We start from the raw sequence: 12,444 nt of genomic DNA on the forward strand, positions 1-12,444 counted from the left end.
ATATATATATATATAGTATATATATATGTATATATATATGTATATATATGTATATATATATATATATATATATATATATATATATATATTATATATATATGTATATATATATATGTATATATATATATGTATATATATATGTATATATATATATGTATATATATATATATGTATATATATATATATGTATATATATATATGTATATATATATATGTATATATATATATGTATATATATATATATGTATATATATATATATATATATATATGTATATATATATATATATATATATATATATATATATATATATATATATGTATATATATATATATATATATATGTATATATATATATATATATATATGTATATATATATATATATATATATATGTATATATATATATATATATATATATGTATATATATATATATATATATGTATATATATATATATATATTATATGTATATATATATATATATTATATGTATATATATATATTATATGTATATATATATATCATCATCATCATCATCATCGTTTAACGTCCGCTTTCCATGCTAGCATGGGTTGGACGATTTGACTGAGGACTGGTGAAACCGGATGGCAACACCAGGCTCCAGTCTGATTTGGCAGAGTTTCTACAGCTGGATGCCCTTCCTAACGCCAACCACTCAGAGAGTGTTATTATATGTATATATATATATATATATATATATGTATATATATATATATGTATATATATATATGTATATATATATATATGTATATATATATATATATATATATATATGTATATATATATATATATGTATATATATATGTATATATATGTATATATATGTATATATATGTATATATATATATGTATATATATATGTATATATATAAATATATATACACACACACACACACACACACACACACACCTCTCTGTATGTCTATAGTTATCTAATGCAGTTGCTTTTAAGCTTTTTTTAATTTTTGCATGTATATTTGGTTTCAAATTTTGGCACAAGGCCAGCAATTTCAAGGGAGTGGGCTAGTCGATTACATCAACCCCGGTGTGTAACTGGTACTTATTTTATCGACCCTTGAAAAGTTGAAAGGCAAAGTCAACCTCAGCAGAATTTGAACTCAGAACGTGAAGACAGATGAAATGCCACTAAGCACTTTACCCACTGTGCCGATGATTCCATCAGCTCGCCACCTTAACACACGCATGTATTAATCCTTTAGCATTTACACTGGCCATAACCAGCCAAAATATTCTGCCAGTTTTATCTTGCGACTGGCCAGATCTTGCCTTTCACACTTACCCTACAATATTATTCTAAAAATAAACACATCATTTGAAGCTACAGGGTTAAAACCTGACTATTTCAAACGTGAATAAAAAAGCATTACATTTGACAGAGAAATCTGAATGCTAACGGGTCAATGTGTATAATTTTATATTTGTGAAAGTGTGTATATAAACAGATGTGGATGTAGGTTTGTGTGTGCACAAGTGCATTTAATGATATGCATTTACTTATATGTGCAGTATGGGTGAGTAAATGCATTCAAATATGCACCTGTGTGTGCATGTGGTTATGAATGTACAGGCATATTCATATTCTCTATATGGCTGTATTTACTAACATAAAAGTGTGGGGGTTTTTTCCATCTACATATGTATATAAAGTAAGACTTGTATATATGTATTGTATATATGTATATAGGTATATAAAGTAAGACTTGTATATATGTATTGTGTATATAGGTATATAAAGTAAGACTTGTATATATATATGCCTACGTTTGTGCAGCTGTTACCTTGTGTGTTAGTATTTACAGGATTGGTTAAGGCAGGTAAAATGTAATTAGATATGTTTGGTTAGTAGAAGACCTGTTTGCCAAGTAGCAGAAGTGAGTCACCACTAAGAGTACTGATAGGAGCCTCTAACCATTTTGTATTATTGGGGAGGGGCTGTCAAGGCTGGATTGTTCCAGGTCATGCTGTACACCATTTCCACTTGTCTCCTTCTTCTGTGAAGATTGTACAAATTCACCATTCTTTACCTCCCGTCCAGGATGTTAATGCTGAAACAGGGTATGGTTAAGAAGCTTATTTCCTAGCCATGAGGTCTTGGGTTCAATCCCACAGCTTGGCACCTCGAGCAAGTGCCTTTAACTAATAACCCTGGGCCAACCAAAGTCTTGTGAGTGGATTTGGTCAATAGAAACTAAAAGGAACCTGTCATGTGTGTATGTGTGCATGTATATATATTTGTGTATGTAATGTATGTATGTATGTGTGTGTGTGTGTATGTTTTCAATGTGTACAAATAACATGGAAAAAATAAATAAATAGTTACCTGGGTAGCAAAAAATTCACATGAGTACCAAGGATGTTACAGCCTACTTATAAAGGTAGAAATTCCAGGGTTTAGTGAAATGTTTTTGTATAACATGGATAAATTAAGAAATGGAGTTAAATGCTGGTGTGATTCAAATCTTTATACATCCAACATATGTTTCGAAGAAAACATTGGTATTATTTTAGAGGGAATAAAATGCAGGAGAGGTTCAGGGCAGGATGAAAGAGAGGAAGGAGTCGAGACGTTCGCAGGGGAGTAAGGTCCTGCTGATACGGTCGTATTAGTATAATGATTGTATAGCTCAGGAGTGGGACCAGTGAACTGGGAGAATATTTGATGAACAGGTTTGCATGTTGGGGCCTATTCTCATTCCCATGGCAACTCCCTAAGACCTGGTGGTAAAATTTTCATGCAAACAAGAAGCAATTTAAACCAACCAGAGGATGGTAAAGGTGTCAGGCTGAAGATCAGATCAAGGGAGTATTTTAATGTGAGGAGGCCTTTATTGTGAGCGATAACAATGCTTAAGGATTTTATGTCGAGGGTGAATAGGAGTCTGGAAGGGCTGGGAGGAAAGGGGAAAGAATTTAACAAAGAGCATGATTGGTGTTGTGAATGTGCGATGGGAGGGAAGCCACTGTATGATGGGGGTGTGAGGACAAGATTGAAGTGTTTTAAGATGAGTACATTGGGGCAACTGCAGGCAGAGTTGTGTGTGTGCTTGTGTACTCATGTCTAGACATCACATGATGGTTGTAAATGAGCATCATCATCATCATCATCATACAAGCAAGGTCATTTGTTTTCAGTCTTCCGTGAAAAACATGTCTATGGGAAAATTTTACCTTCCCTGGAAACAGGTAAGGGTTGGCAACAAGAAGGGCATCCAGTTGTAGAAAATCTACCTCCACAAATTCTGCCTGACCCATGCAATCAAGGAAATGCAGATGTTAATATAACAGTGATGTGTATATTTGTGTGCACGCATGTGCAACTGTATATAAAGATATGTGTGTTTAAACAAAATATAAATTTTTTTGTCAATCTGAAGTTAATCCTGACAAAACGATTTTCTTTTCCAGAACCAAAGGTTAGATGGTCCTGGCCTTGAATCTGATGATGAATTTGGTGAATTTGGTGGATTTCAGGTAGTTAGTTAAGCTGTTATTTATTCTTGTTGCTTATTTTCCTTCTTTCGTTCTCATAATTATCTTTTAAAGTTGATAACTTATCTATTACTGCAATACAAACTCTTCTTATAGAATATATAAAGGTGTGAATCAATTAGTTCTTTATCCTATTAACTTTTTCTTTCATTTGCAACATTCAATATATTCAGGACTCCTGTAGATCTACACCTGCTTGTTCTTATTTTGAATTCATTTCTGATTGAATTTGATCAGAAATTTGACCCCAAGAGATAAGTGTGTTGAGATGGACACTTTCTAGCTATTGTTTCAAGCAACATGACAGGGTCAGAGAATCATACAATATCTTGAGCGTTTGGAACACAGAACCCAGAATGGCTACAGTATTTACATTCCAACATTGTGTCCTTTTTTTTTACTTTTATTTATATATCCTCACTCTCGGAGTGGTTGGCGTTAGGAAGGGCATCCAGCTGTAGAAACTCCGCCAGATCAGATTGGAGCCTGGTGCAGCCATCTGGTTCGCCAGTCCTCAGTCAAATCGTCCAACCCATGCTAGCATGGAAAGCGGACGTTAAACGATGATGATGATGATATTGGTTGCAGACCAATAATCAAAAGTATTCCAATCCTGATTATTTTGTCTTTATATATGCACTCTATGCAGTTCAATAGACCCATACTGTGTGTATATAGAGAGCTCTGTCTAATGTGTCCTTTTTTTTTTCATACTAACACAGCAGGGTGTGAACTGAGGAATGTTTGTCTGCTATTTCTAGCAAGTCAAGCTTGCTACAAAGGTTTCCCCTCATTGGCTCCTCATCTTTTTAGTGATATTCTCTTCAAGAAAGTATTGCATTCATTTTATTCCGGAAAAAAATCTACATTTGTTACTAAATGCTTGATTAGTTTCTGTGAAAAGCTTTTGGTGAGTTTACAAATGTATGTGAGAAATAGGCTCCTAAAAGGCTTCATGGGGTCATTTATTGTCTTAGAAAGGCTGTGTATTTCATTAATTTAGATTTAAGTCTAAGGCGGCAGCACTACCAAAATTGTTAGCACAGCAGGCAAAATGCTTAGCAGCATTTCATTTGTCTTTGTTCTAAGTTCAAATGACACCAGGATTGACTTTGTTTTTCATCCTTTTGGGGTCGATAAAATAAGTACCAGTTGAGCACTGGAGTCAATGTAATCAACCTAGTCTCTCCCTTGAAATTGCTGGCTTTGTGCCAAAATTTTGAAACCAATTTAAATTTAACTCAATCAATACATACTACTACATTCCTTATTTTAACTAATTGATTTCTCTTTTTGTATGAAATAACCCCTTTTATCTGGTTTCAGATCAAAGCAAAGAAATTTCCAGGTTTTGGTTATTGTTTAATGTTGTTACGGCTTAGCATCAGTGTCATTATTTAACACTAACTGGCCCCGTGCTGTCAAAAGTGATGGCTAATTGTAGTATTTTATATATAGATAAGGTACATAATAATCACATACTTCCCTTGTACATGCACACATACTCACACACAGTTGAAATGCTGTTTGATTTTTCTTTTCAGCACTGAACGTTCACCATCCCACTTCCATTTCACACACACAAACATTCACATACCTCCCTTTTACATACACACACACACATATACTCACACAGATGAAATGTTGATTTTTTTCACCCCTTCCTTCGTTATTCATCTATCACCCCTTCCTTTCTCATTCATATGTTGTGATGGAGAAAAGCAGAAGATACATGACACGCTCTTTGCCACTTCCTTTCTCTCATTGCTATTACTTTCTTTCACTCTCTCTCTCTCTCTATCAGGGCTATTACTCTCACTACATTTACTTCACTGAATTACTATTTTCTCTCTTCTCCCTTCACTTATACTACTCTTTCTCCTACTCCGTGATTTTGAACTAATATATATATATGTATATATATATATACACACACACACATATACACACAAATATATAAAAACACTACGCTCATTATTATATTAGGAGATTATAGTGTTAGTGTTCAATATTACAGTGTTGTTACTGATGAGTCGAGTGTTGATATGATAACTTTAACATTGTTATGATTCCATTGTGTTTCAGGCAGCTGAACCAGTTCCACCTCATGAGCCCCAAGGTATAGCTGCTGGACCAAATGCTGGGAATTTGCCTTGGATGATGTTTCCTCCAGGTAGTTACAGACATTATTCTGCATCTTGTCTAACTCTCTCCATCCCACCTCTCCGTCCCCCTCTTTGCCTTCTCTCCCCTCTCTTTCTCCCTCCCTCCCCCTCTCTCTCTTCCACCCCTCTTGCCTCTCACATGGTAGTTTTGGAAACAAGACATTTGTACTACCAGGTTGGTATCAAAAGGGTTAAGAATTGTTTCTCTATTATATATTTTAACTGTTTTGTTACCATATTTCTGTTGAGATGCTCCTATGTTTCTTTCAATTAATTTTAAAATATAACAAAGAATTTAGTAAAAAATCTTATAGGGAACCCCCATGTGTCATATGGACTCTGGATGAGAACCACTGCCTTTAATCATGCCCTATTGTGTTTAAAAATATATATCTATGACTACTTTGGGTGATGAGGTATTAGATACATAATGCCTAAATAAGGATGGGCTTTGTTGGTCATTATTTGAACATTTTTCATCATGGGTCTATTCGATCGAGATATCCTGGAGCCCAACAACAACAACAACAACCCGTTCATTGTTGGGAAGATGTGAAATTATTATTGCTGCAATAACTTGTCTCGCATTCTCAATCGTCTTATCGCTGTCAGTAATAATGTTTTTGATTTCCATTCTAGATTTGCAGCAAAGACCAGTCCATTCTCAGCCTGACCTGCTGTGTGCCCAGAACACATTTCCCAGGCATCTTGATTCACCACCATCTGTCCATGACCGAATGGCACCAGATAGTGTTGTGACTGGAGCAGCCGTCGTCAGTCAGTTTGATGCCAATCTCTTGCCAGACATTGGACAGGTCAGTTGAGACAAAGAATTTACATATCTTGTATCTGTTATATTTTTTCAGTCATTGGACTGTGGCCATGCTGCAGCACTGCCTTGAAGAATTTTAGTTGAACAAATTAACCCCAGTTCTCTCTTTTTTTTTTTTCAAGTACAGTACTTATTCTATTGGTTTCTCGCCAAACTGTTAAGTCATGGAGACAAACAAACCAACACTGGTTGTCTATTGGTAGAGTGACAGACACAAAGAAATACACACACATATGACAGGCTTCTTTCAGTTTCCATCTACCAAATTCAATCAGGGCTTTGATTGACCTGGGATCACAGTAGAAAACACTTGCCCAAAGTGCCATGCAATGAGACTGAACCTGGAACCATTTGGTTGAGAAGCAAATTTCTTACCACACAGCCTTCCTGAGACTAATTTTCCTGTTGTAGGTTTCCCTTTTTCTCTCTATTTTCTCACCTTTTAAAACAATCATTTACAACTGGGTGTAAGCAATTGGAACAGTATTAGATCAAAATAGCCAGCAGTGTATCATATTTAGAATATATACACTGTTGACAGGCAAGATGCTGTAGATTTTCTCTGAGAGAAAATCTCTTCATAGACATACCGTGTTAAAAAAACAATATATATTGAACTGAATTGAACATTTTCCCAGCAGTGACCTGTGAGAACGTTAGATATGTTTCAATTTTGCATTAATTTTGTCAATGAAGTGTATTTACAAATCACATGCCTAAACAAATTTTTTTTTCCCTGTGATATATACATTCACTGATTTTGGGGAAAGCCTGCTGGGCTGAATAAAAAATCTGTGATGGACGTTTTTTGCTAGTAACTATTACAGAAGAAGCCTTAATTTTGAGTTACTTCTAGCTTGGCGCTGATCTTCTTTTCCCCTTTTATTTTAAAATTAAAAACTAAAACTTTATTTTTTTTTTTTTTTTTTAGTTACCTTTAATTGTTTGATTTTCAAATTTTACTAATTTTCTTTTTTGCAGAATTTGAATCATGGAATGCAACCAAATATGATGAATGGCATGTTTAATGCTCCTCCCTCTGTAGCCGATCACCAGGCGAGACGTTGTGATCTCAGCAATAGTGTTGCTGGGGTAGACCTTGTCAGCCCGGCAGGCCCAAGCTGGAGGCGTCCGTCATATGGCCATGAAGGTCTCTCCATGGCTGATGTACCAGACCTCAACCAGCCAGCCAGCTGGCGCCATGGAAACGCATCAGCATCCCCTCGCTGTCCGAGCTTCGATGAGGTCTTGAATGGGCCACAGCACTATGTTCCCGACCAACGGATGCAGCAACCTCTGCCCCAACCTCCACACCCTCCCGCACCTCTTCCGCAACAGGAACAACAGCAGCAGCATCACCAATCTTTGCCACCCCACCATCATCCACACCACCAGCGCGCACACCCACCATCACAACAACAACAGCAACAGCAACAGCAGCAGCAGCCACCACCATCTGTAATTGAAGATCTCGGTGGTGCTACTGGTGGTTTGCCTGTTGTTCCGAAGCAGGAGAGGCGGCGTGATCATTCTGATGGACAAAGAGACAGTTACTTATTGGTAATTAACAGAAATTGCACAAAATCCATTGTGTGTGTGTGTGTGTTTGTGTGTAAGTATGTTAAATTACCAATCATTTTGGTCCTTTAGGTTCAACATCCTGTCATTGATATTCTTTACTTCATCCTACATGTTCTGGATTCTGAAGTGTCCCTCATTCACAGTTTCCATCCGCACACATAATATGAATCCAGGCCGATGGCACGTAAAAACCGCCATTCGAGCTTGTTCGATGCCAGGCCCACCTGACTGGCTCCCATGCTGGTGGCACGTAAAAATCCCCCACTACACTCTCGGAGTGGTTGGCGTTAGGAAGGGCATCCAGCTGTAGAAACCTTGCCAAATCAGATTGGAGCCAAGTGTCTTGCTCAAGAACATAATATGCGGCTGGTCTGAGAATCAAAACCATGATCTCATGAATGGGAGTGCATCACCCTACCCACATCCACCCACCCACCCACCCACACACACACACATGATTACATCTGCTGCCACAGACGTCATTCATAAACCAATATACCAACTTTAGAAAAACCATTTTCCTTTATTTTTGCAGAAACAATTGGATGAACTACGCAGCAGAAATATAGAGCTTACCTCAAGGGTGGACAGCTTGCAAGTTCAGCTTTCTGAGCAGAAATCCAAATATGAGTCTTTACAAGTAAGTATCACTATTCCTAAGAGAGCTGTGGAATGCAATTCTTCAGAAAAATATTGGAGATAGCATGGACAGACAAAGTATCTAGTGAAGAAGTGGTGATCCAGGCTGTGGTAAATAGGAAACTGTTTTGTGAGATAAAGGGCCAAGCAACTGAGATTTCTTGGTCATGTGATGAGGAAAGAGGGCCTGACTGAAAAGACTGGAAGGAAAAGAAGCAGAGAAAGCAGAAGGATGTTTTGGATATTGAGCTTGAGGAATTGCTTGGAAGAAAAAGGCATTAAACATCAGGAAGTGGAATTGTTATAGAAAACAAAGAACAGAGAATTGTAGTAGGACGTGATTACCTCTGTCCTACATTCTAGACGTGGTACCTAAAGAAAGGAAGAATCACTATTTTACATTGAGTCTAGTTCCAAGTTGAAGTCATCAGTGCAATGAGAAGACTTTGGTGTTGGAATTACTTTGGTGTGTGTTCTTGAGTCATACCTTCCCACTCTGTCCGATCCTCTGGACCATTTCTCTTAAATTTACCTTTCAGTAACTTGGGGGTATGCCCTGACATATCTTCATCACCATCTTTCCACTTTTCCAACTGGGGTAGCCATGTATCTTCTCTACAGCAAGATGCCTGTTCCTGACCCCTCTATCATACTTTAACCTGATAAGACAAGAGGTAGACAATAAAGATAAGCGGAGAATAGTGTTGTGGGGTTCCACAAAATGTATCTCTACTTTAGCAGGGAAAACAGCTTTACAACACTTGTTGTGCAGCTTAATTAATGATAGTATGGTCTCTCAGCCTGTTAGAAACAGCACCTATATTGCCCTTCAGTTACAATCCCAACATCTGGTTAAATCTGATTATTGCTATTTCAATTTTAGGCGAAACATGCATCTGATTTAGAAGCCATTCGACAAGCTGGGCATGATGCTTTGGCTGTAGTTGTTGAAGAATATAAGGTCAGTTCCTTTCATTTACCTCTTTCAGGGCTTCCTCTTTTTTTTTTGGTGGTGGGGGGTCCATATACCATTATGTATACTAGCAGAAAAAAAACCAGATGTAAAAATTAATCAAATATGTATAGCACAAATGAAGTTGTTATTGAAATTATATTTTTGTATTTTTAAACAATCGTTTATGTTGGTATTTTTGTTTGTTCTTGAAGAGTCTCTGTCGCACAGCTGTGTTGCAGCAACAAGAAGTAGCCGAATCACACTTGAAAGAGAAGTTAAAAAGTGAAGCTGATCAATACACTCAAATGTTGCAGGAACAGGTGAGTTCTGTCTACCGATGCACATTGCTCTACAACACCAACTATCAATAAATAAATGGGGGTGGGGGAGTAATTGATGGAGCAGTAAAATGAAATGTTTTAGTCGTAAATTAAACTTTTATCTAAAAACTGGGATTTTTTTTTTCACGCTGAATGGAGTTGTAGTACAGCTCTACCTTCCATCAAAATTAAACGCTTTAATCTTACCAGTGAGAAAAATATGTTTATATTTTGGTGTTAGGGAGGGCATCCAACCATAGAAACCATGCCTCAACAGACAGCTGGAGTCTGAACAGCTCCCTGTTAGCCAGCTCCATATCAAACTGTCCAACCCATGCCAGCATGGAAAGCAGACGGTAAGCGATGGTGATGTATGTGTATGAGAGAGAGAGAACGCAGTTATAGGAATATGTAATCATGTCTTTATGAATATGCAAATACTTGTAAAGGCTTATGTAAATATGATTTATCATATAAATAGAAAAATATATATTTATTTTATATAAATAAATATAAAGGACTTATGGTGGATTTGATAGACAGAAAGAAGCTGATTGTGTGACTGTGTCTGTGTTTACCGTTGTCTAGACATTATGTGATGGTGTACATGAGCATCACTGTTATTCAAGCGAGAGTATTTCCACTTTTACCTGGAAAAAATGTTTAGCTTTGAAAATATTATGTTTGGAAACAGGTGAGGGTTGGCAAAAGGAAAGGGCATCCAACTGTAGAAAATCTGCCTCAACAAATTCCATCTGACCCATGCAAGCATGGCAAGGTAGACATTAAATAATGGCGGTGATAGACAGTGTGCTACTGTGCAGATCCTATCTGCCAAATTTCACTTAAAAAGCATTGTTCAACATGAGACTACGGTAAAAGACATTTGACAAAGGTGCCATAAGCCTTTGCTCGTAATTTATTCAGTTAAAAATCCAGGATGATGTGATTGTGAAATCACGTTGTAAACCTCACAGCAATGTCTGCACTTGAAGAGTTTAGGATTTCTCTTTGTAGTTGCAGAACAATTTTACATTTGAACTAAGTGACATAACGAGCAAATGATTTCCATGTCTTCCAGCATGAACAGCTGTTTGATGTTCTCAAGAAAGAAAAAGAAGAAAATGAACACAGAATTAAAACTGCCCTCGAAGACCAGAAATCTGTGCAGCGGGTAAGTTTTGAGGGGAGAGGGAGTTACTTAAGTTTCCCCAAATGGAAAGATTATGGTTTTGATCCTAGCTGTCATCACCAACATTGCCACATCATCATCATTTAACACACCCGCTTTTCTATGCTTGCATGAAGCAAATGGGATTTGTTGAGACAATTTTTTTTTCTTCTGCTGGATGCTCTTCCTGTTGCCAACCCTTGCCCTTTTCCAAGTAAGGTAATATTTCCCTACGGCTAGACATGTTCTCACAGAATATTTGAAATGAAGGACACTGTTTGTATGACAATAACACTTGCTCACAACAATCTTGCAATGTCAAGACAAGAAAGCAGTAACACACACACACACACACACACACACATAATGGGCTTCTTTCAGTTTCCATTTACCAAAGCCACTCAAAAAGCTTTGGTCAGACCAGCCCTATAGCAGAGGACACTTACCCAAAGTGCCACACCACCACCCCATTATCTGTTAGTCCTGCTATCTTTGTCATAACCATAATCATTGTTGACAGCTCCATCATCACTATGATCAATATTCTGGGCCTGAATTATGTTGGCACTTTCACTTTCCTTTTGTAACGCCCCGCCCCCCCTTTCTGTCCTTCTGTCATTCCATTCGTCCTCTACTGACAAAGTTTTATTTCTTTTTTTGTCCAGGATGAATTTGAAAAGTATTTCCACCAAGAACAAAACCGTTATCAGGAATCTTTACAGAAAGTCATGTCTGTAAGTCTAATTATCACATGTTCCTTTTACTGAAAATCTTTCAGTTTTACAGTTCTATATTTAAGAGATGAGGAATTATGTACATTATTTACATTTGACGGATATTTGTCCTCATCTTATTTGTTGTTAACACAACTTTTCGGTTGATATACCCTCCAGCCTTCATTGGGTGTCTTGGGGGAAATTTCGAACCTGGGTTCTCATTCCTATGGTATTTTTCGATATCATTATTATTATTATTCAGGTCACTGCCTGGAATTGGACTCAGAATCTTTGGGGTTAGTAGCCCACGCTCTTAACCACTACTCTATATGCCTGTGGGTGATTCCAATTTTGATTCCAGGCAGTGACCTGAATAATAATAATAATAATAACATTGAAAAATACCTTAGGAATGAGAACCCAGGTTTGAAATTTCCCCAAGACACCTGATGAAGGCTGGAGGGTATATCAGCCGAAACGTTGTGGACAAATATCTGTCAAATGTAAATAATCTTTCAATTGTTTCTACCTTTCT

At 36.8% G+C, this 12,444-nt stretch overlaps 1 protein-coding gene across 2 annotated transcripts in view; it reads left to right on the top strand.

Annotated features, from left to right (window-relative positions):
* LOC106882475 (uncharacterized) overlaps positions 1-12,444 on the top strand; it is a 39,378-nt gene that overhangs the window by 1,869 nt on the left and 25,065 nt on the right. Inside the window, exons 2-10 of one of the 2 annotated variants that reach the window (XM_052969176.2) lie at positions 3,447-3,512; positions 5,616-5,703; positions 6,335-6,510; positions 7,509-8,087; positions 8,644-8,748; positions 9,631-9,708; positions 9,915-10,022; positions 11,104-11,196; positions 11,859-11,927. In XM_052969176.2, the coding sequence (XP_052825136.1) occupies positions 3,447-3,512; positions 5,616-5,703; positions 6,335-6,510; positions 7,509-8,087; positions 8,644-8,748; positions 9,631-9,708; positions 9,915-10,022; positions 11,104-11,196; positions 11,859-11,927 (1,362 nt within the window). The remainder of the gene's footprint in view (positions 1-3,446; positions 3,513-5,615; positions 5,704-6,334; positions 6,511-7,508; positions 8,088-8,643; positions 8,749-9,630; positions 9,709-9,914; positions 10,023-11,103; positions 11,197-11,858; positions 11,928-12,444) is intronic. The other variant, XM_052969178.2, reaches the window with a different exon arrangement.

This window comes from Octopus bimaculoides, chromosome 7 (assembly GCF_046866305.1).
Source record: "Octopus bimaculoides isolate indiv1 chromosome 7, ASM4686630v1, whole genome shotgun sequence".
NCBI lineage: Eukaryota > Metazoa > Mollusca > Cephalopoda > Octopoda > Octopodidae > Octopus > Octopus bimaculoides.